The 27,864-nt window shown below is 44.1% G+C and overlaps 2 protein-coding genes across 3 annotated transcripts in view; one reads left to right on the top strand and one right to left on the bottom strand.

Annotated features, from left to right (window-relative positions):
• Window positions 1-13,229, top strand: part of HECTD4 (HECT domain E3 ubiquitin protein ligase 4) — a gene marked incomplete at both ends in the record, with an annotated part of 63,381 nt that extends 50,152 nt beyond the window's left edge. For both annotated transcript variants that reach the window (XM_079544028.1, XM_079544027.1), the window contains 20 exons: window positions 430-635; window positions 981-1,111; window positions 1,349-1,554; window positions 1,647-1,826; window positions 2,147-3,447; window positions 4,559-4,766; window positions 5,078-5,301; window positions 5,383-5,534; window positions 5,731-5,837; window positions 6,008-6,131; window positions 6,249-6,439; window positions 7,501-7,647; window positions 8,011-8,130; window positions 8,273-8,428; window positions 10,055-10,158; window positions 10,581-10,802; window positions 11,242-11,408; window positions 11,863-12,058; window positions 12,427-12,649; window positions 13,093-13,229. In XM_079544028.1, coding sequence (XP_079400154.1) covers window positions 430-635; window positions 981-1,111; window positions 1,349-1,554; window positions 1,647-1,826; window positions 2,147-3,447; window positions 4,559-4,766; window positions 5,078-5,301; window positions 5,383-5,534; window positions 5,731-5,837; window positions 6,008-6,131; window positions 6,249-6,439; window positions 7,501-7,647; window positions 8,011-8,130; window positions 8,273-8,428; window positions 10,055-10,158; window positions 10,581-10,802; window positions 11,242-11,408; window positions 11,863-12,058; window positions 12,427-12,649; window positions 13,093-13,229 — 4,502 coding nt within the window. The remainder of the gene's footprint in view (window positions 1-429; window positions 636-980; window positions 1,112-1,348; window positions 1,555-1,646; window positions 1,827-2,146; window positions 3,448-4,558; window positions 4,767-5,077; window positions 5,302-5,382; window positions 5,535-5,730; window positions 5,838-6,007; window positions 6,132-6,248; window positions 6,440-7,500; window positions 7,648-8,010; window positions 8,131-8,272; window positions 8,429-10,054; window positions 10,159-10,580; window positions 10,803-11,241; window positions 11,409-11,862; window positions 12,059-12,426; window positions 12,650-13,092) is intronic.
• Window positions 13,230-18,169: 4,940 nt separating this feature from the next.
• TRAFD1 (TRAF-type zinc finger domain containing 1) lies at window positions 18,170-26,311 on the bottom strand (the record flags this gene model as incomplete). Its single annotated transcript, XM_079543823.1, has 11 exons — window positions 18,170-18,214; window positions 18,601-18,673; window positions 19,088-19,400; window positions 19,693-19,825; window positions 20,584-20,796; window positions 20,989-21,059; window positions 21,851-22,117; window positions 23,438-23,840; window positions 24,937-24,990; window positions 25,064-25,199; window positions 26,268-26,311. The coding sequence occupies 11 exons, from the start codon at window positions 26,309-26,311 to the stop codon at window positions 18,170-18,172; spliced, it is 1,752 nt and encodes a 583-aa protein (XP_079399949.1).
• Window positions 26,312-27,864: the final 1,553 nt, after the last annotated feature.

The raw sequence follows: 27,864 nt of genomic DNA, 5'->3' as shown, positions 1-27,864 counted from the left end.
GAGGACAGATGAAGCTGCCTTCACCTCATGTAGAATGAGTATGGAAGAAAGCTGATCATTTGTCTTTGCTGTATTTATGCAGTAAATGAAGATGTCTGTTTTTGCATGTGGAACAAAACAAAGCAGCTGTGAACTCTTACAGCTCAGCATATGTCTGACAGGCCTCCCTGAGGGTGGCTTTAAGACAGATGCAGAATACAGCTGGCATTTAGAGGGCTAGCCCATCTGGAACCAACCGTGTTAGGAAGTAGGTTTGGTCGTGGAAGGATCGTTTCTACTGCTGACCCTTGGGAAGAGGATTGCACTTGCTCAGGATTGAAAGTAACAGTTTGTAGTGTCCAAGTATTTAAGAACTTATTTTTCCATTGTCTACTTCACAGAGTGCATAAAAATTTGATCTCCAAATTTGTTCTATTTTACATGTTACAGATGGAACAATCAGTTCAAGTTCCATTCTTTTGGCCCAGTCACTGCAACACTGCATCCATTCCCAAAACTGTGCTGCCACAGACCTCTTCTACCAGGGCAATTCACAGGCCATCAGAGAGTGGCTGACTGTTGCCATCACTCGGACTCTGCATCAAGGAGAGGAGAGCCTGTTAGATCTCACGAAACAGATCTGCTCCTTTTTGCAGGTACAGTATTTAGTAATTTCTTGAGAGCAGTGTTGTTCTCAGGGCCTGCCTTCTGTGTAAGAATCCTTTGGTTTGTATGTGATTCTAACTTCTGTAATCGCAGAATCACAACTTTCTTAATAGCGTCTGTCAGGCTGAATTGTTTCTCTAGCTGGGTTATACCACTATTTTGGTTGTACTGGGGACACAGAAAGCATGAGCAGTAGCAGTACAGCAGATCATATTCAAATGAAGAAGCCTCACACTACATCATTTCTTGTAGTGATATATTTTACTTGAAGAAGAGGAGGCAGGTGGTTTGCTGCTGCTGCCTGGGGGCTTTCATTATGAAATGTTGCATTACAGACTGCACCAGAACAGTTTCCTGCTGAGGAATTCCCAATTTCGGAATCCAAAGTCAACATGGATGTTAATTTTCCTGGGGCTGCGTTTGTAATTGTGTCCTGTAAGGAAAGCCAGTCTGGATTCCGCAAAGAGTAAGTCAGTCATTGAGGGTCTGAGAATGACACAGGTGAAAGGCATTGCTGCCTGTGCTGCTTGAGTCTCTGTGAATCTGGAGTATGCAAGGGCTCATTTTGCAGATTTTTCTCTTCTCAGAGACTCATTTTCTGAGTGCTGGGGGGTAAATATTGCAAGGAGTTTAATCTTGCTGTCACTGGGTTGAGATTTTTGGTAATTATATTGAAGCCACGTTGTTCCTTCTCTTTTCTTAGTTCTTCCCTGTATAAAGCTCCTTGGGCTCGAGTGCTTGTGTATGGGCTGGGGCACAAAGTGAAGAGAAATGGCCAGTTAAACCTGATTGAGGCAGTGTGTTACCCTCGAGACGCCTCTCCAACCAACACAGGCCTAACGCCTCCGCCAACAACCAATCAGTACCCGTCAGTGATCACTCCTACAGACAAAGTGCACATCAAACTGGGTAAAAAGCAATAACATGGACACAGCTTCTACCTGTACTGTCAGGAGTGGCGCGGAGTCGTGACGCGTGTGTTCTCTGACCTTTTTGCTTAGGAGTGTCTCCTCCTCCTGGAGCTGTGCTGGTCTTGCATTCTCTTCCCCTCGAGTTCCCCCTGGCAATGGCATTCACAGAGCAGCTGTTAACTTGGAAGCTGGAAGATGTGGATGGGAAATCAGAAGATGAACTGGACACTATTCCTCCTTCAGTTCTTCTGCAAGTAGTGGAGTTTTTAGGTGAGAACGCGGTGTTTTTACTTGGTGATGAGCCAAAGTAGCGTGCAGGTTCAGCTTGAGGGTTTGAAAGAGAAGAAATAAAAAAGAAATGATGGAATTTCTGAGCTTTTAATTATATTAAAATTCTCCTTATACTCACAAAAAAAATCTACTTACATGCATGTCTTGAAGCAGTCTTCCTGGCTTTCTCTCTGCTGGCATACATCCTTTGGAATGACCTGTAGTTGTTTGCTTTTTCAGTGTTGCTGTTGTAACTTTCAATAGTAAAGCTACTAATAATGAAACAGTGCTGACTCCAGTGCTTTGTCTTTCATACACAGGGAACTTTCTGTGGACGACTGACATGGCAGCATCTGTGAAGGAATTGATATTTCATCTCTTGGCTGAATTGCTTCGCAAAATTCACAATCTGGAACAGAAAAAAAATCCTGCAGGACTGTCATCTTCTATTGCCCTTCAGCTGAATCCCTGTCTAGCTATGCTTATGGCCCTGCAGTCAGAACTCCACAAGCTGTATGATGAAGAAACACAAAACTGGGTGTCAGGAAATGCATGCGGTGGTTCTGGTGTTGGAGCAGCTGACCAAGGGAGATTTTCAACATACTTTCACGCTCTGATGGAAGTTTGCCTTGCTGTAGCAGAAGTAACTCTACCCATCAACATGAGCGTAGCAGCTAATGTGATATCTTCAACGAGTGCACCAAATCTTAGTGACTCTTCTTCCTCATCTTCATCTTCTCCAGGACAGACACCACAGAGTCCAAGCTTACTGTCAAAGAGGAAAAAAGTCAAAATGAAGCGAGAAAAGACATCATCTTCAGGCAAAAGATCTTCATCCAGAGCTGCTGAAACAGATGCTGCAATCCTCAATATAGGAGGAAGCAAGCCTGAGGATATGTTGTGGTTTCATAGAGCACTGACTTTGCTTATCATTCTCAGACACCTGACGAAAAAGGATCCGCAAGGGCTGGGTGTGACAAACGATGCTGTAGCAGATGCATGTCAGGCACTAGTAGGACCCACAGCTCACAGCCGTTTGCTCGTCATTTCTGGAATACCAACTCACTTGGAGGAGAGTACTGTCAGAAATGCAATCAGGAAGGCGTGCAATGCGCATGGTGGAGTCTTCAAGGATGAAATCTACATCCCTCTGCAGGAAGAGGATCCTAAAAAAATCAAGGACAAAGCAGAAGGAGGAGAATGCAGAACTGAGCTGGAAAAGCCGACTGTTTCAAGTAGTGCAGACAGTCTGGATATCAGCAGCTCTAGCAGTGTCACACCTGCTATGAGCGTTAGTGCGTCAGCATCTACGAGCCAGGCTTCCCTGTGCAGCTCACAGGGCATCTCCCGGACTGTGAGTGACATCTCAGTTGATCAGTACCAGGCTGGGCTGGAGCTGGCTATCCCACCAGGACTGCTAGAGCCACACGTTTCCAGCCAGGAGAGCTTGGATCTGTCGCACTGCAGTACTGGGAGCCTGGGCAGCCTGGGCAGCCTCGGGGAGCCGCTCGACAATGTAGAAACGGCGTCGGTGTCTGACGTCGGGTCGATGTACACAGTCACATCTCTGGACAACCAGCAGCTTCTGTCGCGGCCAATCAAAGGTTTTGCTGTTGTGGAGGTAATAGCTTTCAGTCAGGAAGGGGCACTTGTTTGGTCAGGGTTTTTGTTTTTAATTAATCAAATATTCAGCAGAGTGGTCTGCAGACTTCATCTTAGGGAATCTTTAAACCACCAGTTTCTGGAGAGAATACGTAAAGGCAAAGATCTGCTCATATCCTCTTTCACATAACTTTCTTCAGAGACTTACTACCAGCTACTGCTGGAGATTAATTTTGAGATTAAGGCAGATCTTTAATGTTTAATGGCTACATTTTCATGTATTTTAAACCACCTGTGTATCTGTATAAGTTGATTTAGGAGAGATGAGAGACGTTTGGTGATGTCTGATTCAAAATTAATTTTAAAACATTGTAGGTATCTATCATTGATGCCAGATCTGTCCAGGTTTTCAGCTCTGCACAAGAGCCTTCTTCGTTACACTAACTGCCAGCTGCAGGTTTACCAGAAGCTTGCCGAAGTGCTGCCATTTTGATAGCTTGTGAATTGAGAGAGATGTTTGTACATAGTCTGGGGTTATACCTGTTAGGAGAAAATCAGCTTATTCAGAGCGAAAACCTTCAATTGCTATTCTTAAGTTATTAACTGACAAGGAGACACCAGTGCTGAAATAAGCCGTCAAGTGTGTATGGAAATCTGTCAGCATATTCACCAACTCCAACTCTGTAGCTGCACTGATAATGATGCACGACAGTTATTGTGGAAAGTGAAGGAAACAATTGTTCCTGTTCCCGATTCTGCGTAGCTGAGACTTCAAGGCTTGTGCTGTTGTACTTATTTTTCTAAATGGAGAATTGAAGCAAATCAACAGAGTTGCAAATAACGGCAGGTTACTCATGTGAAACTTCCAGCTTTGTCTCTGGTATTTCTAAGGGCTGTCTCCAGGCTAAGAAAAGGAACACTGTTTCAGAGCTGTGCGTGATGAGCTCACAGCACGATGGTTGGAGTTGCCAGATTTTCATAAAAGGGGATGTTTTCTAGGTGGAGCCTGAACTATGTTGTCAAATGATTAATGTAGAAGAATGGTAAGAGAGATGCAATACCAATTATCCATATGGAGGAGAGAAAGCTTAGTATGCAAGTTAATCTAACTGATTTCGTTATTTGTACAGATACGGTCAAGAGCTAAAATAGAGAAAATCCGAGCCAGCCTGTTTAACAGTAGTGATCTTATTGGCTTGTCGAGTCTGGATGGTGAAGATGAACTGATGGAAATGTCAACTGAAGAGATTTTAACTGTTTCTACTGTAAATCAGAGTTTATTTGACACACAAGGGAGCCCGGCGCTAGAAGACTACTTCAACGATAAGTCAATAAAAGGTATGTGCTTTTCATACTGGAAATATCTCGCTTGTTGTGACGTACAGGGAATCAGATTCTGTGATTATCCAAATAATAATTATTGTTAAACCAAAAAAAAAAAGATGGTGTTCAATTCTGTTGAAAATGGGGTATTAGAGTTCAGAGGAGTCAGATCTGCTGGTAGAACTTTTTGTGGCTACTTTCTATTGGTGCAACTGGTGTGTGATAGAATGCTTTATCTGAATGCAAAGTCTATTACACGTTTCAAACTCTGAAGGCTTATCGTGGCGTTTTATTCCCTATTGCATTTTTTCCTTTTTTTGTATTAGGTGAGAAGTTGGTCCCCGGTGCTCGGGAGGTCCTTACAGAAATATTTAAAAGCTGTGTCCATTCTGAGCAAATGCTGAGCCTGACTCCAACAAAACCCGTTAAGGTTGCTGATATCTATCTTAGTAAAGAGCAGATAAATTCTCAGACTCCTGGAAACCTTCTTCATGTGTTCTTCACAAATGTCCGCCCTCCAAAGAAGGTGCTGGAGGACCAGCTTACCCAGGTAGTGCTTTGAAAACTCTTTTCAGGATTTTTTTGTGTAACCCAAAAGCATTGGTTAATTATTCATTTCCTGTGTTGGAAGATTCTAAGGAAATACGGTGTGCCCAAGCCGAAATTTGACAAGAGCAAATACAACAAAGCAGGCAAAGAACAGCATCCAGTGAAGGTTGTGAGCACCAAGCGCCCTGTTACAAAACCACCCACAAAAGAAAAGTCCATGCTCAACAGCGTCAGGTTAGTGTCTCCAGCCTCCTGGCAGGTAGGAAACATTTGATTTCTCTTTAGGATCCAGATTGTTTTCTCCTCTGTGTTTCCTTGTACTGATTGGAAGAGGAAAAAAGGATATGGAAAACATTTAGGACATTCAAGTGATGATGTGGCTTTTTTGAACAGACGTAAGAAAACTTTTAATGTTCATTTCGTCCCTTAGCCGAACTGCTTTGAGTGAGAAGAAACCTACTGTAAAGCCAAAATCTCCTGAGAAGAGCAAACCTGAAGAGAAGGACCCTGAAAAGTCTCCCACAAAGAAACAAGAAGGTAGTAACTCTATAGGACTCTTCTTCAGTGTTAGCAACTTAGAAAGCAGACATGTTTTTGGATTCCCATGCTTGAACAGCATCATGATAGGTTTGGATTGCCTTTGTTTTTACGTAGGCTAGCGCAGGTTTTTTTCATTAACTATTTGATTGTTCTATCTCTACTGTCAGTTCCTGAGGAGAAGTATTTGACACTGGATGGATTTCACAGATTTGTTGTTGACCGATCCAAGCAGGATATCCGTAGCGTGTGGAGAGCTATTCTGTCCTGCGGATACGATCTGCACTTTGAAAGGTGAGTTCTAGAAACCTCTTCTAAAAGACAATGACAATTCTGAATGTGCTCACTTGGAACAAGTGCTCCGACTCCATGTGGCATGTCGTCCCAGGTGTGATGCCATTTGCATTTCAGATGTGCCTGCATTGATGCAAGACATGCACAGAAAGCATCTCGAAAATGGACACTGGAAATGGACGTGGCTCTTGTTCAGTACATCAACAGGCTTTGTCGTCACCTCGCCATTACACCAGCACGACTCCATCCACATGAAGTATATTTGGATCCAGCTGATGCAGCAGATCCTAGAATCTCCTGTCTGTTGAGTACGTATGCTTTGTAGTGTTCAGAGTTGAATATGCTTTGTGGTGTTCTTGGTTGTTTTGTGGTCTTTCTTCTGTACTGTTTGTGTTATGTCAGAAAAGGCACCTGCTGGAACTGCTGAATCTTCTGGAGGGAGGTTCTCAGGGATATCCGGGCTCCCTGGTTTCACACAAAATTGGTTTTCTCAGGTCTGTTTACTGAGCTTGAAGTGACTGCACACAGGGATACCCTCTTTGCACTGATGCTTATTGGAGGACTTTAATTAGATAGCTCCGTTTATTCAGGGCGCTGTTCCCTACAGTCAGCACTGATATTGTCTGTGGCAGAACTTCAGTGCAGCTTCCTCTTTTCTGCTTCAGCTCGGGGAAAGTAAGGAGAAGGATTTAAAGGGTAGCACTGAAATCACTAAGCTCTCTGGGTTTCCTACCTCTTCTTGTGCTCTCTACCATACTGTCCTGCATTTTATGTTTGCACTGAAGCTTTTCTTGGCAGCAGATCTGGCTGTCATGCAGCAGCTGGGATGTTCCTTTGGAAATACTGACTGGAGCCTCTGCGGGCTGGGGGAGCACTGAGTCCAGGTCCTCCAAGGAGAGCTTTGGCTGTTCTCTGGCACCACAGTACCTTTTGGCAGCACTGTCAGAAATGCATTGCAAGCTTTGTGTGCTCTCCAAGTGTACCTTCTAGGTCAGGCTGGAATGGGAACTTATCTGGTGAGTTTAGCTTGGAGGAGGTAAAAAAAGAAAGGTTGAATTTCAGTTCCTTACCCTGGGAGACTTCACTCACCTAAATCCTGTTCAAAGCACTGAGTTCCTTTTGAGAACATCTCCAGATGAATGCAAGTTCACTAATGGTGAAAGACAGGGGACTCGGTTACCAGAGATAAAGCATCCAGGAAGGGGTGTCATGGTTCACTGCTGTGCTACCGTTATCTGCTCTCATGGTGGGTCTTGAAAGTCTGTATAAATAAGAGCTCCTGTGGCTCCTGGGCTGGCTCCACTGCGAGGGTGGCCTTCACAGCAGGTGGAGAGCATCTTCAGCTCTGACTGAACTTTTTCTTCCTCAGACGTTCCTGTTGAAAGTCTGCGCCTGCGGTTTGCACTGCTTCAGTCTCTCAATACGACGCTGGAGACGTTCTTCTTACCGCTGGTGGAGCTGCGGCAGACTGAGATGTACAGTAACAGCATTGCTGCCCTGCTGCAGGAGGCCAAAGGTCAGCTTCTCAGGGAGCATGAGTGTTGCCTGAAGGGGAGTTATCTTTCCTCTAGCATTACTGTAAAAACACCTGGTTTCTGAAAGTAATTAGGCAAAGTGTTCCTGATTTATGTGGTTACTGGTGGAGTTGCTAGGATCTATTTATACCATGTTAGAATTGCAGTCAGCCATGTCCTAATCCAGTGCTGCTCTTCTAGCACGTATCAGCAGCAAATCCTTAATAATTGAAGATGTGGGTTAGCCATCCATCTCTTAGCTACCTAAAGAAGATGCAATTATTGCTTGAGCACTGTGCATCAAAGATTTTCAGCAAGTAAGAAGGGCGGATTAACTGTACCAAAACTTGTGTTTCTTTATTTAGGTTTAATCTTCTATGACACAAAAATAACCGTGATGAACAGAGTGCTGAATGCCACTGTGCAAAGAACTGCTGATCACGCAGCCCCAGAAATCACCTTGGATCCCTTGGAAATAGTTGGAGGTAAGGAAAACGTTTATCCTCTTCAAAATTCATTGTAATTCGTTGTAAGGCATCAGACCTGTCTTACTGAAGCTCAGATGCTTATTAATGCAAAATGCTCTGCATATGGGGATTATGTTTTTCTTCTGTTTGTTTTTAATAGGGGAGATCCGTTCTTCAGAGAACTCGTACTTCTGCCAGGCAGCAAGGCAGCTGGCCTGTGTGCCATCCTCGCAGCTCTGCGTCAAACTCGCCAGTGGCGGGGATCCTACGTATGCGTTCAACATCCGCTTCACAGGGGAGGAGGTCCATGGAACAAGTGAGTTGGGAATGGGCTTACCAGTGCGCTCACATCGGGTGCAGTTGTAAGAACTTACTCCAGGTGAAATCTGAGTTTCTACCAGGTTGTGGCTTGTGTTAACTTTAGAGAGTAGCATTTACTTGTCGTGTTTGTTTTCGTGCACGTGGGAGGGGGGGGAAAAAGCATCCAGGAGTTAAGCAAGCCAGACATCTTTTAGCTAATAGAGCAGGAAGCATCTGGGCATGCAATTTTGCTGACTAGAGATAGGAAATGTTTTTATGCAATATTCTTCCCACGTTTCCCACTTTCTTCAGGTTGGTTGATGTTTAGCCATTATAAACTCAGTCTGTGCTGACAGATATGTATGAACTTCAACTTGTCCTGAGCTGAACAGGTGGTGACTGTGATAAGAAACTGCAGGAGGTTTTGCTGCTTTAAAATCTGTCCTTGATTTTTTGCAGTAAGTGGTATTAAAGCTGCATCCTACTGATACTGGCAAGGAGATGAACAGCATTGCTTGTCATCATCTTAACAATTCTCATGTGACTAGTTAAAGGAATGAATCTAAAAAGGAATAGACATTTTACTGCCCTGCTTCACTTAGTTGGAAGGGAGACAGACTCCTTGAGGCGTAGTGGTACTACTCTTCATCAAAAAGTGTTAAACGTTAATCTTACGGTATTAAGTAAGATTATTTTGCCTTCTCTTCTGTTTATGCTATTTAAATCAGTGGGGTTTCTTTGTAAATTCTCCTTTACGTGGACCTGTTTGCATGCTGACTTCTTTTTGGGGTGTTGGCTCCATGGATGCCACATGAGTTGTGTGTAGTCCAGGAATAGGCTTAAATTATTCAAGAGTCACAAAAATCTTGCTTTGCACACATGTTGAATAGTTCATAGGATATCGAGGCAAATACTACCCAGTTGTCAGAAGAAAACTGATCACTGTTACCTGGGTTAATTCAGGCCCCATGTGCTGATTTTAATATCTCCCTTTTGGAAATTCATGGGGGATGTGGCATTAGAGGAGAAAAGCCCAAAATGCTTTTCATATTGCCAGCTGGTGTCATCTGTCAGGCTGCGTAAAGGAAGATTCTTGGGAGTTGTACCTGTTTCTGAACAAAGGGCTGCCTGAGGCCTGCTTTTCTGGTTGAGGTCCTTCGTTGTTATTGACAGTATCTCTAAAGAGATGTTGTTGCCACAGCTCAGTGTCTTTAATGATTTCTGTACGTTGCCTCACTGCTTATAGGTGTGGAGCTGCACTGCATGCAGCATAAGGCCCTGTTGGTCATCTTCTAATCGTGTTAGGAATTCCATTTGCAGACCAACTGGTGTGTGTAGCAAGTGTCTGTGCTAGTTCTGTGCAGGGTGCTGGAAGACAGAGCAGCAGTTAGGAATTCAGTAGGAGGCAATTCAGTGAATATCTTTGTGTATGAGTACGCTATTAAATTGTGGACGTGAGCATGAGTGCCAGGGCTGGCATCTACCGCCACTGTTAGGTCACGTGTCTGTGCAGCTGCGGAGGTTAAGTACATAAGGCTTGAAACGTGATTTCAAGCAGAGCAGCAAATTCTGGATTAAATAGCAATAATAATAAGGCCCTTCGTGGTGGTTTTTTTTTTTTTTTTGTCCCTCTCTCCTGCAGGTGGATCTTTCCGTCACTTCCTCTGGCAAGTTTGTAAGGAGCTGCAGAGCTCCTCACTCTCCCTTCTCCTGTTGTGTCCAAGCTCTGCAGTTAACAAGAATAAGGTGGGATATGCCTGTGCAAGAAGTGAAGTTGCATGCATTTGAACAGGAGTAGAACAAATTTGGTTAGCGATACAGAATCCAATTGGCTTTATGTATTCAGGCTGTACTGTAGATGCTTCCCACAGCTAAAAGAGGCTCACTGTCAAACTGCCAGCACAGATACTGAAAAGTTGTGTGAATGCTGATTAACCAAGCTTGTAAAAGGAAACCAACTTTTATGTTGCTGCTTTTGATCTTTAAGTTATAGGAATGTCACTGCATAATATATAGCCTCTATGCTGTGCTTGAGCAAAACGTTTTGTAGCCACTTCAGTGATATTCATCTTGTTCAGATAGGTGTTTTCAGAATGGTGTTAATTTGTGGACCCACTCTGTGTAAATCTGTTACTAAATACTGGTTTGTTTGTTCTGTTTCTCTGAAGGGGAAGTACATTTTGACACCTAGCCCCATAACCTACGCAGAGGAGCAGCTCTTCCATTTCTTTGGGCAGCTTCTGGGTATTGCAATTCGAGCAGATGTTCCCCTGCCGCTCGACCTCCTGCCCTCATTCTGGAAGACTCTGGTCGGAGAGCCGCTGGATCCCGATGTTGATCTCCAGGAAGCTGATATCCTCACCTACAACTACATTAAAAAGTTTGAAAATGTAAGCATTTTTTTCTCTTACTACTTTTTTTTTTTTCCCCACAGTTTCCTCCACAAGTACGTTGCTCTGATAGCAGGGACACTTTCTGACTGATGGTGGTTGACTCGGTTGCTAGTAGGTGTTTGTCAGTTGGGCAGGATCATGAAGTGTCTCAGCTCATAGGTGCAGGGTGCTACATCCTGATGACTGGAAGAGCTGCTGGATCTCGTGTGCTGCCAGGCATGGTGTAAGAGTTTGTAAAGTGCTGGCTGAAACTCTGCGGTGCCAAACTAAATGATTATGAGCCAAAGCAATCTCTGCCTGCTGGTGTCCGTGGTGTCTCCAGCCAATATATCAGTGTGCTTTGTGGTGTACGAAACTGAAGATGAAGTGAGTTGCGAGATAAGATACTCTGACATGTTGGTCACTATATCTGTACTCTGTCTGTGCTTTGTGACAGATAAATGATGAAACTGAACTGGAAGCTCTGTGTGCAGAAATTGCTTCTCAGCATCTAGCAACAGAGAGCCCTGACTGTCCCAATAAGCCATGCTGTAAATTCACCTACCTGACCATGACAGGGGAAGAGGTGGAGCTTTGTCCCAGGGGCAGGCATGTCACAGTGGGGTGAGTACCAGCTTTCTTGACAGGCTGTTGTGGGTTACATGTGGAAGAAGCATCTTGGGAATGATTTTCCAAAAGCCAAGCACTCCCAGGAAGCTTTTGTTAACCAGCTGAAGGCTGGAACAGTGTGGGAACTTCACATTGGTTGAAAGAAACTTGGAGTCTCTGACACTGTTCATTGCTTTTTGTACCATAAGAAGTAAATGGCTGAGGAGCAGTGCTTATGAACTGCTTGCTGGCTTAAGTGAACACCCAGATATAAGGCTTGTGAGAAGTGGATGACATGAGCACGAGAGAGGAAGCGACACAACTTGGGAAGCATCAGAACACAAATAGATTAATGATGAGACTCAATTATTCAAAAACAATGTCCTTAAAACATCCTGTATGTATGTACAGTTTGAGGGTTGTACAACAGGGTTTCTTAAGCACTCTTCTCTTGAATTTGCCCTTTCAGATGGGAGAACAAGGATGTGTATGCTGCTGCAATCAGGAACTTGAGAATGTGTGAGCTGCAGACTCCGGAGTGCATGACTGCAGTGCGTGCTGGGCTTGGGTCCATCATTCCCCTGCAGCTTCTGACCACGCTCTCCCCTCTTGAGATGGAGCTGAGGACATGTGGGCTTCCATACATCAACCTGGAGTTTCTCAAGGTGTGAAAAACTCTCTATAAAATCTAAAATTCGTGTGCAGTGTGATATATTCTCAAGAGGATATTAGCAGTGTTTGCTATTCTCACACAGCAGCAGCAACGAACTGCACCAGTCCTGCTTGTGAAACAGGAGTGATGTACATCACCAGACTAGAATAAGCCTGTTAGAAAAGCTGATGGGTTGAAAAGATATGAAATTGCTTATATTAATGGTCTGCCATGGTTGGAATTTGTAATGACTTTGAAAAGGCTGAAGACCCTGGGGTGGGAGGCGTAGATAGCATCACCTTGTGTTGTCTTAGTGTAGGTGGGGAAGATTTATTGAGGGAGAAGACAGCAGCAATGGCCGTGGTGCTTTGTCTCCGCTAGGCACACACCATGTACCAGGTGGGACTGATGGAAACTGATCAGCACATCGAGTTTTTCTGGAGCGCACTGGAGATGTTCACCCAGGAGGAGCTCTGCAAGTTCATCAAGTTTGCCTGCAACCAGGAGCGAATCCCCTTCACGTGTCCTTGCAAGGACGGGGGTCCCGATACCGCCCACGTCCCGCCTTACCCCATGAAAATAGCCCCCCCTGACGGGGCTGCAGGTGGGTTTGTCTGCTGTCTCTTACAGCAACGTCAGTTCTGCTTACATTATGATCATAGTTCTCAGCCTTTTTTAATTAAAGAGCCACCTAAAGTGCAAATAATTGCTGCAAGAGGCATTTAACTGTGGCTGTAAGAAAAGATAACCTGCTTTTAAAACACGTAATTCTGCAGAAGTTATAATGAAAATTTGAACTGCTTCACACATCTTTAGTCTCTAGAAGGCAGGTATTTGTCCTGTATGCCTTTAAAGTGATAGAACTGTCAGAAAATCAGCCTCAGAACCGTGTGGAGGTACAGCACTCCTTCAGCTTCCAGAGGATCCGTTAAGGAGAATCTTGTCCTTTTGATATTTGTTAGTATCAAGCAGAGGGAGGGATGCTTTTGGGGAACAAGGCAAAAAGCAGCAGGTGCATTCAGACTCCTGGCACTTCTTTCCCCTCAGGTTCTCCGGACTCTCGGTACATCCGTGTGGAAACGTGCATGTTCATGATCAAACTTCCTCAGTACTCATCCCTGGACATCATGCTGGAGAAGCTCCGATACGCCATCCACTACCGGGAGGATCCCCTCAGTGGCTGAGCAGGACGGGGGATGCCTCGAGGTGGCCCTGGATTGTTTCATGACTGCTAATGTTGGAAACCCTTCCATTCGCATAAAGACACCTCCTGTAACACTGTGTGATGGCTGGAGGTTAATTTATTTTGTGAACTTTCGTTCCCGTTACGATAATTACTGGAAGACTTACATTTTGTATTTGTAGATTTTGTGGTGGACTGGTTATTTTGCTTCCTTGTTTGTGGAATATTTGTAGGATAGTTTAGTAAAGACCAGTTTGTGTATAATTTAATTTTGAAAACCTTGAAACATGTACATTTCTAATTTTCTAATTCAGAATGCTATTACTCACGCAAACACAACTGAGTGAGGATGTTCTGAGGCTGAGAGAATTCCGAGGTAAAGGCTTATAGATCTCTCTCCTGTGAACCATTTCTGAATACAGTGAAGGAATCTGGTGTGGGAGCAGATTGCTGCTGGCTGCCAGCCAGAGCTGGGCACAGCGCTGCCTCTCTCCCAGCTGCAGGACACGCAGGGCTTCTGGCACTTCTTGGGTTTTAGAGCAGAAAACACGCTGCCAAAATGCATGTTTACATTTCCACCATTTTTCTTGTAACTTTTTAACTTTAAGCAAGCACACAGGTAGCTGCCACAATTCACGTGGGGTTTCAGCTTGACTCTTCTGATTAGGAAAGTTTATAAGTGAAAGAACCATGAAAAGGAACATAACTCAGCGGCGTTCTTGCCCTAGATGTTCTTGAATGTCTGCTTTGCTTAGTAACAAATAATTTCTTCATTGTAATTAAAATATTAGCAGAAACAAAATGGCTTCTCTCTGTATGGCTTAAGATATGAGCTTACAGTCTGTGACTTTATCCTCTTTCCAAACAAGCTTTCAGAATAATCGGAGAATCACAGTCAGACTCGGAGCAGCCCAGGTTGGAGGAACCTCCTGCCCTGCTGCGGGGACGGGGAGCCTGGCTGAGATGTCCTGTGCCCTGGCCATCCACTGCTGAGGATGCTGCTGTGCCTTGGGGGAAGTTGTACCAGTGAGTGATTGTTCTCACTGTGAAATATTCTTTTCTCGTATCAAGATGAAACCTCTCACAGTGCAGCTTGTACCTGTTGTCCCAGCCCTCTCCATGTGGCTGCTTCTGAGGAGAGAGCCTCCACCTCTCTACAGCCACCCTTTCAGTACTGGCATAGTGGAGAGGTCCTGCCTGAGTCTCCTCTGGGGTGAGAAGACCTGACTCCTTTGGGCTGTCCTCTAAGGCAGGATCTTCAGCCCTCTGATGGTCTTTGTGGACCAACTTTGCACCCTTTCAGTCCGTCCTCATCTGTTGTGACTTATGGAGACCAGAGCTGGACACAGTACTGCAGGGTGGCCTGATGAGCACTGAGTGAAACTCTTAACTCATTTGTACTCAAAAGTGATTGATCTCTGAGAGCTAGTTATCCTAGAAACGTGACACTTGAAAGGAGTATGAGGTGAGGGGCAAGGCACAAAGTTGCTTGTTTGGAAGGTAGAGCTTCTATTGTATAATCACAGATCTTGGTAGGTTATGGAGAGAGAACGGTTCTCGAAGCTTCGGTGTGTCACCAGCTGTGTTCTGCAGTGGTTCCAAAACAGCCCATCAACATGCACATCTACCTTTGCTCATGTAAAAACAGCGTTGCACTTTATGGGTGCATTTAAAATTAAGGCATTGCTTTGTTAATCACGTCGAGCCAGACCCAAGTGAGAATTACCTGCGTGCTGAGGAACTGAAGAGAACATACTGAAATTACTGCTGTGCTACTCGGCTCGGTGCTATATGTAAGTTAAGTGCCAGTACTGAGCTACAAGTTATTTATTTTTCTTCCGATGTGCTTGGTGCACATCAACCACATGAGAGGTTGATGATGGTGTGTGTGTAACTGTGCTTCAAGGTGGGTATTATTTGTCTCTTTAGAAGACAGCATACACTAATTTGACTTGTCAGTGGTAATGGGAATTGAAAAAGCTGTATTTATTGTACATTACTGTGAATATTGGGAATGATGAGTGTGTGGTACTGGGAAGATAATGTGCGAGTAAGAGAGAAAAAGCCTAAACAAGTGTGTACATTCTTGTTCTTCTGTGAGCGAATGGAAAAATGTGTGTGCAACAGTTGTAGGATAGTTGATGGCATACAGAGTCTCCAACTCCTGTGGTTAGGAAAGCTGTGTTCCCTTCTATGGCGTATGTCCCTTTTCAAAGGAACAGATACATGTAAGAATATTTACTCCTGAATCTTGTCCATTTCCTGGTAGAAGCATACATGTAGCTGAGAAATTATTCAGAATAAAGACAAACACACTGAGCTTATGGTGATCAAGGGGAAAACTGAGCAGAACAAATGGCTGGAGCTATTTTGCTCCCATTTCAGATGTGCATTCTCAGGCAGGTGCCACAATGAATTGTGAAGAGCATCATCTGACTTTCACGACAGAACTGTTGTTGCTGACAATGAGATGTTTGGAGTTTCTTTCTGATGATTGAATTGCAATTTCTGTGTTGGTTTTAAATCTCCCATTTCAGGCCCTCAGTACTTCAAGTGGACTTGCAAATACCTCACGTGCAGGTGTTTGAGAACTCGGTATGCCAATGGTTCCCAAGGCTCTGATTACAGCTGTAAGATAACTGCTGCTATTGTCTGTCTTCTCCTTCCAAAGAGCACATTTGAAAGGAACATATCTGCATCTTGGCCCTGAAAAGTCTGCTGTAAAGTTACTTGATACGTATTTATTACAATTAATTATTTATGAATACAAATAACAAACTTAATCAATGCTGTTTACACCTTGCTGTGTAAATGAAGCTTCTTATACAGGAAAATTGTCACATGAATAAATAACCTTCACTGACTCTGTTTTTTTTCTGAAGAATGGTGTAAACCCTTCAAGAGGACAAGTTCTTTGTTTTTAAGTTACTAGGAGGGAAGTGCTGCAGTGGTTTAACCGTAGCACAAATGGCCTTTTAATTAAAGCTTTTCTAATCATCATTACTTTCTTGTGCTTTAAATGAACTTGAGATTGTCTGTAATAGGCTTGTTTGTCAAAACAAAGATTGGTTTGTGATTTTTTTATATATACTCAGAATGTAAAGTTATACTAAACAATGGAAAAACTCTGAAGCTGGGTATTAGTTCTAGCTTGGTGTGTGTCCATCTTGGTACCGTACACAGCATTAACCTGTTAAGTGCTCTTGGCCATACAGTGTACACTTGCATAAAGGAGATTCTTAACATCCCTCTAGCTGTATTGTGTCCTTATTTGGGGCTGGAAATTAAAGTAATCCTCCAATGATGATGCTGCCTTCATGATGAGGATTAGAACTACTAGAAATGAGGTTGTAGGCTTTCTGCTTTGAAGTCCACTTTTATAGGTTAATTCACTGTAATTTGTATTTACTTTCACCAGAAATGTAAGTATTTTGTACAAAAGGTAAAGTAAAATGATTGCGAATACTTCTCTTAGTTGAGATAGTTTGCATTATTTCTTAAGCATGAGGAATAGTGCTGTACATGGTGTCAGCTCCATAGTTTTTTTCCTTTCTTCCTGCTGTTTGAACCAAGGCACCCTATAACCTTTCTCACACAACAGAAGAGCCAGCTTAGCTTCCTTTATCTTAGCAGTTTTCACCAGAAATGCCAGTGCAAGGTTGGTTACCACCTGTTTTTAATACCTTTCTCCTGTATAAATAAATGCTTACAGGTGGTGGAAGCGTTCATAACATGTCTTTGTTTTAGAACTGAGACCACTTCAGCCACCTTTAGTCCTCTCTCTTGCATGCTACTGCTGCCCTGCCCTACAGCAGCACCTAATTACTGCTGCTACTACCAACTGCTGTGCACAGTTAATGACTGTGGGCTTCAGACTAAAGCTATTTTCTAAGGCCTGCCTACTGCAGTCTGTGCATCGCCAACTCCCTTATGCTGTGCCAAACAGAAGGGATGCTAGCAGCTCTCCTAAAGCACGTTGACAAAGCCCTGCAGATAATACTCATAGGACATAAATGGATGAATGGGCATCGTTAAGCCTGTGGTGATAAAACTTACTGCAGAAGGGTTTGCAGATGCTCTGTGAGGGTGTAATACCACTTAAATTAAGATTTTCAGTGCGCGGTGTTTCGGGATAACATTAGGTAAATTTATTACAAGGAGTTTTAAAAAGCATTGACTAATACAGCATTAAAAAGCATTTTACCACACAATCCTGGGATTAGAGCTCATCCACTAAAGAAGTCATGATCCCCCCTGCCCTCAGCCCTTCAGGTAACAAACTGGAATGTGCAGCTGCCTTCTGTGCTGTGGGGTCCGTCCAGAGCTGCTACAGTACAAGAGGAAGCTGCAAGGTAGCAGTAGCACTCTGTCCCCCTCTTCTAGCTGCTCACTACTCCAAACAGCTAGATTCAATGTGCCCACAGACCAGCCCCCCTCACAGCACTGGGTGTTCCCCAATACACCAGCACAGAGCGTTGCACAGAGGGCTCTGACAAGATACTGCTTCCCCCTTGTCCCCCACCTCATCCTGGCTGAGAGCTTGCTTTGCTTTTCTTCATAGCATTGCTGCCTTCAGAATAACTAGCACTGTGCAAGCAGGAAACATGCCTAGAGGTGAGTATGACAAAAGAAATTCTCTTCAGTGGATGCTGCAAAAAGCTAGTATGGAAACAGGGATGATGTGGTTCCCTAAGGAGAAGCATATGAGCAAATACATATTTTAGGAAGTTGCTAGTGTTGATCACAGAAGTAGAAACCTGTAGTATACACTCACAAATTGAAAAATACATATATAAAATGATCACTGCCCATAAAAATTTGAATTCATATAAAGTTTTCAATGACATGGCAATATAGCAATTACTTGCGTTCGGATAAATAAGTACTAGAGTGCATAGTGGAGCGCGTAGAGTGCTAAGTAAGTTTTTCATATGTGGTGGATCACTCTTCCTCTGGATAGCCAGACTCAGGACCCTGGGGCTTTGCCTAAAAAGGAGGGGGGATTAAAAAAAAAAAAAAAAAAAAAAAGCTGCTTTCAAAAGTTATTAGCTAAAAAACCATTGATAAAAACCTTGCTGAAGCAGGAAGGACTGCAAGTAGCTCATCATCCCAGCAACAGTCATCACAAAACCAGGCAAACGTATCCATCTCACCTAGGCAGCGACTGGAGGGCTAACTGCTAGGAAACATTTGCTCTTCCTAAGCAATCCCATCCAGCAGAATGAGCCAAGCAAGCAGCAAACAATTCAGGAGCACCTAAACGCTTTCTAACATTTATACACTGAAAGACAGAAGAGCTATCTGTTGTACTCTGAAGCAGTGCAGAACGTAGAGCAAAGCACCAACCTCCTATCAGGTTCTGGCTGCCTTACCTTCACCTTCCTGTTCCTGAAGCCAACTGGAACATCTGACATCCCTGGATTCCTTCCTCCTTCACTTCTGATGCTGTAGAAGAAAAGCAGGGATGCTTTCAGATGAAGCAAGTCTACTGTCTCCAGCCCTGTCACTGCTGAATAAGCAGTCCCTCCACATGAGAAGTTTAGAAGCTCTAGGAGGAAGCCCTGCATTCTTCTGAATCTGAAGGCAGTTATTGTTGTAGCAGAAGAGCTGACCCCTCTGCTCAATTGCCCTTAGGCATTTCAGTAACACACATGTACAGTAGATTCAAAAAAAGACCACATGTGATTCAGCCTAGTGATAATTCAAGGTAGATTAAACAGCAAAGAAAGTAAGTGTTGAGTCATGAAGGCACTATGATTTCTGCCTTTGCAGCAGCAATTGCAGTTCCCTCACTGTTTAGGGCAGGCCTAGAGCAGCCACTGGACACTAAAGGCCGCACCTCAGCAAGAAAGGCAGTACCTTGGTTGGACTGGAGAAGTTCTGGACAAGCTGGACGTGAAGGTTTCTGAATGGAGGTTCTGAGTAGGTCTCACACGTGGTGTTGCCCCACCAGCAGGTTCACCTGCACCTCTGTTCTTCAGCCTTCCCTCATTACCAGCCACCTTCCTCGGCTTCCCTCTGGAGTTCAGGGCATCACCAGTTCTCACGGTACCAGAAGAGGTCAGTGGTGCATTCCTGCCATTTGCTGCATTACTCAGTGCCCTGTTTCCTCGAGCAGGACAACTGAGCCTCTGCTGCCTGAAGCCTTCTGTGCACCGAGGAGAAACATCTCCTGAGGGAAAAAAACAAAGGGGAACTTAATAGGAAAGTAAACACAACATCCATCCAGATAGAACCACACCTAACTTCCATTCAAGCAGTATAGGACTTCAAAAAAGAAATTTCTCAGGATACTGTATTTCAGACATTTACTCTTTCTTGCACAGAACTAGAACAATGGTAGAAGGTAGAATGCTTACATTTTGGAGACAGAAAAGGCTAAGAACATCTATTCAGCTCGGAACGCAAACAATGTCCCTGCAAGTGAAAAGGAAAGCAACACACCAAGTCTATTTTGCCCACACCTTGATGCCTGATTCGCCTCCGAGCCAGCTCTGGTGATTCTCTTCTCTCTCTGTTGTCTCGAGGAGATGGTGGCTGCTGTGATGGAAAGTTGTCTGCTGGGTTGGCTGTGGCTGGGCGCAAGTCACACTGATCCTACAGCAAACCATTAATTTGAGTATTGAATGACAGCCATTCAAATTTATTCTTGTAAAAACATTGCAGAGCATTGCCCTTCAAGAAGATTAAGGTTATTAGGGATTTGTTTTTTAGAAGAGGCAGATACTGGCTCGCTGACCCCCACTTTCTCTTACACACACAACCTAGGAATAGTTACTTACTATCACAGGCCCTAAGGAAAGAAATGGAACTGCCATCACCAGCCAGAGCTGCTAAACACAGCCACCCTGCACCTGGGGTACTGCTGCCAGCCAACCAACAAACAGTGTTCTGCCTCACACATAGAGATCACTACAGAGCAAGTGTCAAGCATGTGGCAAGCAGCCCTGAACTACTGTCACTGTAAGACTGATCAGGTTCCCAGTATCACCCTGACAGCAGTTGCCTACCTCTTCCCTTACCTACACAGGTTACAGCTTTGTGCTCCACTCCCACCTCAGCTGTGATTCACACAGCCTGGTTTCAGTGTGACTCCAACATGTAAACCAAGCATTCATATTGTGTAATCTCATGGCCCTTTCTTTAGTTTTCACTGAAGAACTTTTAAAGCAATTGTTCTTTTTTTCCCCACTAGGAGCCCCAGCATACCACAACAGCTTAGCTGTTACCAATAGAGTTTATTTAGGAAGGTCTGATAGAGGGAACAGTTACAGGGGTTCCACTCCAGCAGAACACAGAACTTGGCAAACTTCTTGAACTAGACGTAACAGCACAGATTGAGCTCTGTTTATTACCTGATGATGAAAAAGTATCTCCTCTTCTAGTTGGATGCCACAAAATTCACAGGGAATGATAATGTTTCCTTCTTCCTGGACAGCTGGGTACCAGGATGAATAATCAGAGCTACAGCTGTTGTACCCAACATCATGCAGACTGTCATGTTTTTGTGGATCCAGAGAACTTCTTTTACTGAAGGAGGCAAAGGCACTTGCTGGGTTACAACCTGTCTGTTAAGCAAGTGACACAGAAAAGTCAGCTATCTCATTTAGCACACACCAGTTTTAAAATCAATGCTGAGCAAAGATAAAATTACTAGATTTTAACTGTATCACTGAGCAAACACTGCACCTTTGTTTGGTCACAGTAACAAACAAGTCTTAACTTCAAGCTCCTAGATACAATACAAAGAGGTACTAAACCTGATGAAGAATCAGATCTTCAGCAGGGTAGAGCTCCTCACAAAACTCACACGGCAACATGATCTCATCACCTGCAAAGCAATAATGGTTATATCCTCTACCATAAAGAGCCTGGCTGCATTTGGATCAACTTAGATTCAAAATTGCTAAGCAGTCAACTCCTGTTCTGTAGCACAGAACAGCACCCAGAGCAAAAGCTAAGGTAATAGTTACTGTAATCCCACTTGTTGAGTTTTGCAAGTAAATCCATATCACCCAGAGAGAGAACAATGTTTTGGGGTCAATGGTTTGGTACAAAAGCCTATTAAAGTCTCAGATAAATCCCTTCGTACCATTTTCCCTTTCAAGTTAAATTGACACTTCAGGTCTCTTGCAGACATTGAATAAACATGATGGGAAGGCAGGAAGGAAGTTTGTTGTTACAAATCCCAAACCACTGATGAGCACAGTGTTTTTTGTTTCTAAAGGTACACCAGTGTTTCATTTAGAGCTGAAGGCATTTTTTCATCCCTGGAATAATATCAGTACTTATCCTCGTGTCGTTCTAAACAGTTATGAGTTGAAAAGACTTTCTGGATGAACATATCAAGGTCAGAGCTCCACTACACCTTCTAATCCTTTCTCCCCTGCCGTCTTGCTTTACTTCTGTTCAAAGTGGTATTACTGTTTTTTTTTGAGGGAACAGAAGACAAATTTTAAGGAAGAAATGGCATGCCTAAGCTATTATTAATTATTTAACAATTATTTAGAGGGAGTCTCAAAGAGCTTCACTTTGATCTACTTAGATGACCTTTGACACTCTGAATCCAAGAATCCTCTTTCTCTCTCAAACTTAAAAAAAACAACCAGCACTTATACTTACATTTCATGTGGTTTGAAGTGTTCAAAGACAGTAAAGAGTCATATGGAAAGGTATTTGAGTTGTCTGTTTCATTGGGAAAGGAAGATGGCACAAACTCTTTGGCATAGTGGTTTTCCCAGGCGTCCCTGTGAATCTCTGCTGCAGTATTATTGCGAGGATTATTCTCATTCTGAAGGCTAAGAGCCAACATGTGGTCTAAATTGGCATTCTGCTCTTCATAAAGTGAGTTAGTGCTTTTATTTCTCTCCAGCTGCTCCAGTCCATACTCTTCAAAAGATGAATATAAATTTTAGGTAATGTTAAACCTACAACAATTACTTAAGCACATTATTCTAGTTCACCAAGAGGGTTTCACATGTGGACACTCGTGGAGTTCATTATTTCAAAGCCTAGGAAACTCCCTGTATCAAATTGGGAAGAAGGAAAACATTCATCCTATTTTTGTTTGTAACAACAAAAAAGAGGAGAAAAAGAAAAGAAAAAGTTGTTCCTCTTATACAAGCATTATCAAGTAAAGAAGTTCTGTATCCTACCTTATGAACAAGGTTCAATTCTAATACTGTCATCTACTCCTTCCTGAAGGCTGGAACTTTTCAGCCTTGACTCTTTAATATATGAGTAGGAAAACTAATTTCTTTTAATGATACTACATTGACAAATGGGGATTATACACATACAGAAGAAGATGACGAAATATTTCCTGGTAGTAGAGTTATACATAAAAACAAGCAAACAACAACAGCAACAACAAAAAACACAGCTTCAAAACAGGGCCCAAGATTGAACTGATGATGTCTAGAGGAGGGCTAACTCCTCCCCATGCTGGCATATTTCAAATACCTCCAGCATTTCATTCCTCTCAATTATATGAGAACTTTAAAGAAAACTTACACATGTATGAAAATCTTATTATGAACATTCTTTAGAATTCAGTACAAGTGGACAAGTTACAGTTCTCCAAGCATTTAGCTTCATTAACTAACCCCAGAAGTTATTTCTGCAAGCCAGGCAGTCTTTTATGGCAAAGACTGTAATGTAGTACTTTGCAGTGTCAAACCCTTCAAGTGGCCCCCAACAGAAAGCAGACACACGTTCAGCACAGAGCTCATGGAAAGGGCATGTCTTAAATGTGACACGACCCTCTGCACGTGGAGGTGGGAGATTAGAGGCTTATGAGCAAGCAGGGTGTTTATAATAGTCTCAGCTATGTCCAGGCAGGCTGTTACTGCAGAAATGCTCAGCACTACATATGTGAACCACGTACAGATCTTACCTAGCCTTCTACTTAAAGGAAGAGTGGAGTTGCTAAGTAAAAATCAAAAGAATTTGAAGTGAGCAAATAATTCCAGTGTCCTTTTTAAGGTAGATACTTGTTGAGGTGAGAGCACAGGCAACGTGCTGGGCTTTCGTCACACCAGCTCCCTCAGCAGTTCTCCATTTAGGTTCATACTTTCGCAGACCTGTTCCACATAGTGCCACACTTATTGCCTCTAAGCTTTTCTTAGTCAGTTCCACATAAATCTTTTAGTTGGATCACTCGGCTAACATTAGATTCAAAATGAGTTATTACTTTCACCTCTACCTTACCTTGATTTTGATTTCTTTGTGTTCTCGAAACATTTCTTCTGCTCATGTCCTTAAGTGCTCCGTCTCCTACGCAGCCGCTATAGATCTGCCTTTCTAGTGCCCTGGGCATCCTCCACAAAGGCCCAGCACGGTTATCTGATCTTAGCTGGTTTCTAATGTCGCGCAGGGCATGCAGACCTGCACCCTCTCCCTCAAAGCGAGGCACTGTTTTGTTTACTCGCTTCACCTCTTTCCCACAGACTTGGGGATGCTCCTTTAGATCTTTTACCATTACATTAAGGCCACAACCACTGCACATCTCAGTCCTAGCTCCACAGTAACTTTCATGATCCTGAAGCTTATTGAAAGTAAGCTGGATGTCACAGTGCTGGCAGACTGCAGGACGCAAAGGGCACGCCAGTGTCTAAAAAAAGAAGAAGGGATTATTCTTCACACACAGAAGACGGAGGCAAAGGTAGATGGAGGTTCTCACTTCACTTAAGTTGAGCTTGCTATTGTTTCTCTAGCGAGATACAAAGCTACACTGAAGAGCAGCCTGAAATAAAATACTATACAAGAAAGATAAGAACGATACATTGTGTAACCTGTGTAGTCAGAAAGCTGTCAGCTGAAGCACTACCAGTGTCCAAAACATTCCTTTTACATCTGTAATGCTTTAACAGCTGGTTCACACAGTGCTTCTTAAAGTTAGTTTTTAAGAAGCATTCTTCACAGCCACATTTAGGCACTGCTAAAAGACATATTAGTATGTGCTATACCAGGGAGCAGACTTGCAGCACATTTTCCACTCGCTCTTCACCCTACACTGAAGCTAAATACATATATAATACTTGTTACAATTGAAGATGCTGCAATAACACATCACCACTTTGTAAACACAAGTACTTCACAAACTTTCAGCATAAACTACTTGCAGTGTTTTGGACTGGGTGTATCTTCAAAGAAAAAACTGTTTATTTCCTCATCAATAAGCAGATCTGCATGGCACTTCCAGAGTCTTTCACTGAGCCCCAAGGAAAATAAATAAAGGAATTTATAACAAGGTTGGCTGTGGCAGCAGAGAACTGCATTCTGGAATCCAAAAAATCCCTCTGTGCTCCAGGGTAGTTTATTTCACAAGGTTTTTTAAAGATGTCTGTTTGGACACAAGTTATTAAAACTCATAACAATAGCAGCAGATACAAAAATGAATAACATGAATGGATATATATTTTTTTTAAGTTAATAACTGTATTCTGTACTTCTGAGGTCCTTTGCCACTTTTCATCTTGATCACTAACAAGAATCAAATTACTAATTATAATAGATAATGCTTTGATAGGAAGGCTTGAGCAAGCAGTTTCCCACAACTTCTTTCAGAGAACTTGAATTTAGAAAGCATTAAATAAAAGGGATGCAGACTGGAATCCAGGTCTTGGCTGACAGAAGGACTCAAGGAACAGCACTTGGAAATACCATGCAGAATCTCCCAAGTGTGTATAAATATAAGGTACACCAACCTCGTGATCCTCCAAGAGGCTTTTTTCAACCTTCATACTGCACTTGCAGGTAACCTACAATAAACAGACCTCATTAGATCAGATGTCACAGAAATCAGCAACTTTAGGGGAGAAGTGTTGCCATCACCTGCACATGTTCAGAATCAACGTGGTTCTTCATCTCAGCCTTTGGGACTGATTCATTGCAGTAATGGCAGACTTCAAGATTTCTGCTACAGTGGATTTCGTGAATGGTGAAGTTAGCAGCAGGAATATCCTTTTTGCTATAAGAAAATCACAGAGATCACTTCTCAGAAAACAACCTGACAACAATTTTAAGTAATTGTTTTTAAAGAAAAACTGCTAAGAAGGCTTTCTACGATTTTCCTGTTTAGAGAGCCAAGGAAAGAGAAGAGACAAAGAAAAGACAAGCCCAACCAGTGTTCCTATGTAGTCACAGTGCAATCTATATATATTGCAGAGCTCACAATTTATCTTAAGGCAGCCTGAAAGTACAAGGTTGATCCATTTCTTCATGTGAAAGAAAAATATAACAGCATACACAAGTTATCATCAACTTCAACAGACTTATCTGAAAAAATAAAAATTTCCTCCCCAAAACAACTTGGCTCTAGCACAGTCCAGCACTACTCTGCTTGGAAAAACCAAATAACCAACTCTGTTATGCTGGATCTTTACCTTCACTGCCTATTGCTTTGTGTCCTTCCCTGCCACAAAGTAAAAACAATGCAAGTACCAGGAAGTGAACACCTGGCCAAGCAGTGTGATCCAGCAGCAGCGTGTGAACTGCATGTACTTCTGGCAAATAAACCAGACTAACACTGAAAGAAACTGTTCAGATTTCAGTGTCTCTCTTAGAAAAAAAAATGTGTGTTCAGCTGCTTATATTTAATATGCAACTTCTGAAAACCACATCATTATCAGTAGACATATGACCAATGCTGGAGCTCCTGAAGAGAGCTAGCTTATCAAAGAGACACAACTGCCACATCAACATGTACATACTGACTATTTTTACATCCCTGCCTCCTCAAAACGTGTGTCAAGAAAAGCTTTGAATCACATCCTCCGTGTCTACCTCACTGCAAATCAAGCTTTTGTTTTTATTGGACTGCTGTGGTAGCTGCCTGGTAATTCAGGAACTCAAGTAATGGTTGGGAAAACTTCGTTATAACCCATTAATACTTGGAGAAGGGGGAAAGGGGGAGGGGAAGAAAAACCCAACCATTTCTAGAGAGAGTTGTTCGTTGACTCATAGCTTCTAACATTTCGTAGCACCCCAAGGCGATGTTATCACCCACCCCATCCCGCCGCCAGGTCTCGGCCCTTACCAGTTGCTACACAGCTGGGTCTGCACCTCCGTGACTGCAGCCATGGCCGCGCTCCGCTCGGGAATCGAAAGTGACAACACAGGCAGTTTCACTTCTGCTTGCTGGGGAGCCGCCCCCAACGGCTGCGCTCCCAGCAGCCGCCCCGGAGCTCTGCCTGGCACGGCACTTCGCGCTCAGCGATCCTTCCCGGGGCACCGCGCCTCAGCGGCGGCCGGCGGCTCCTTCTTTCAGCTCCGGACCGGAACAGTCTGCGCCTCCCGGGGACGGCAAGGAGAGCCCTGCTCACCGCAGCGGAGCAGGGAGGCGAAAAAGCGATGAGGGAAGCGGCCCGGCAGGAGTTAACGACCAAACGGCCCCGCACACCACGCACCACAACCCGCCGACACCGGGCCCGGCCCCGCGCTTCCTACCGGCCTCTTCGCGCCCGCCCCCTTCGCCCCCGCCCCCCTTCTCCTATTGGCCAGCAGGGAGCCGTTCCGCGAGCCGATTGGGTGAGGCGGTTGCCGCTCACCGGTTAAACGGCCCTCTGCCCCGCTCGGCACCGATTGGCTGACGCAGACGTCACCGGGCAGCGGGGCGGTGCGGCCTGGGATGGGGCTGTGAGCGCGGGGCTCCGTCTGTTGTTAGTTTGTATTTCCTCCTCCAAGGAAAGCAGCTGCTTCCGGAAGCGCCCCAACCTGGGCCGGTCCACGGCTCCATCGGTGCTCGGAGCACCAGGTGTCCCCAGGGATGGGGCACCACCACCTCACTGTGCAGTGCCTCACCGCCCTCAGTGCAAACAACTTTTTTCTTCTACCCAGTCTAAATCTCCCCTCTTTCAGTTTGAAACCGTGTCACCTTGTCCTGATTTCAAAAACCTTATCTCCTATTTATGCAGGAAAAGGTCCCACATCTTTACTGCGGTCTCAGGACACGCCTGGCAGCAGCCAAGCACAAGCACAGAGCTGCTGGGACTGAACGGTGTGCAGCTGCAGATGGTGCAGCGCAAAGTCAGCACTGACATGCAAGCCATCACAGCGAGGACCCAGCTGGGCTCAGGCACTGCTTCCTAAGTAACGCCTCACCTTGCCTCTTCCAAAGCCAAAACAAACAAATGGGCATTGGCACAAAGGCAACCACGGCTCCTGATCTCTTGCCAAGACCGCTCTGCAATCCGCTTACAGCACAGCCCAGAAGCTGCTCACAAAGGACACACATGTGCTTGTGCTCGGCTTGTCCCACCCACACCTGGCCTGGCAGGGGGAAACTCAAAGCTATAAGCTGCAGAGAGCCCTCAACTGTGGGACTGAAGCAGAACCAGCCAGGGTAGGGTTATAAGAAAGGGATGGACTCTTCAGCACTGTCTGTTGTTATAAGACAAGGGAAAATGGTTTCAGACTAAAAGAGGGGAGATTTAGATTTGGATATAAGAAAGAAGTTGTTTACGATGGGGTGGTGAGGCAAGGCTCAGGGTGCCCAGAGAGCTGGTGGTGCTCCATCCCTGCACACAGCCACGGTCAGAGGACGGGGCTGTGAGCACTGCTGGAGCTGTGGGTATTCCTGTGCACTGCAGGCAGTGGGAGCAGATGGCCTTTAAGAGCCCTTAAAACTCAAACCA

Source organism: Tetrao urogallus (assembly GCF_951394365.1).
Source record: "Tetrao urogallus genome assembly, chromosome: 17".
Classification (NCBI taxonomy): Eukaryota; Metazoa; Chordata; class Aves; order Galliformes; family Phasianidae; genus Tetrao; species Tetrao urogallus.
The sequence above is the reverse complement of the archived record's forward strand: the minus strand, read 5'-3'. Positions and strand labels throughout refer to the sequence as shown.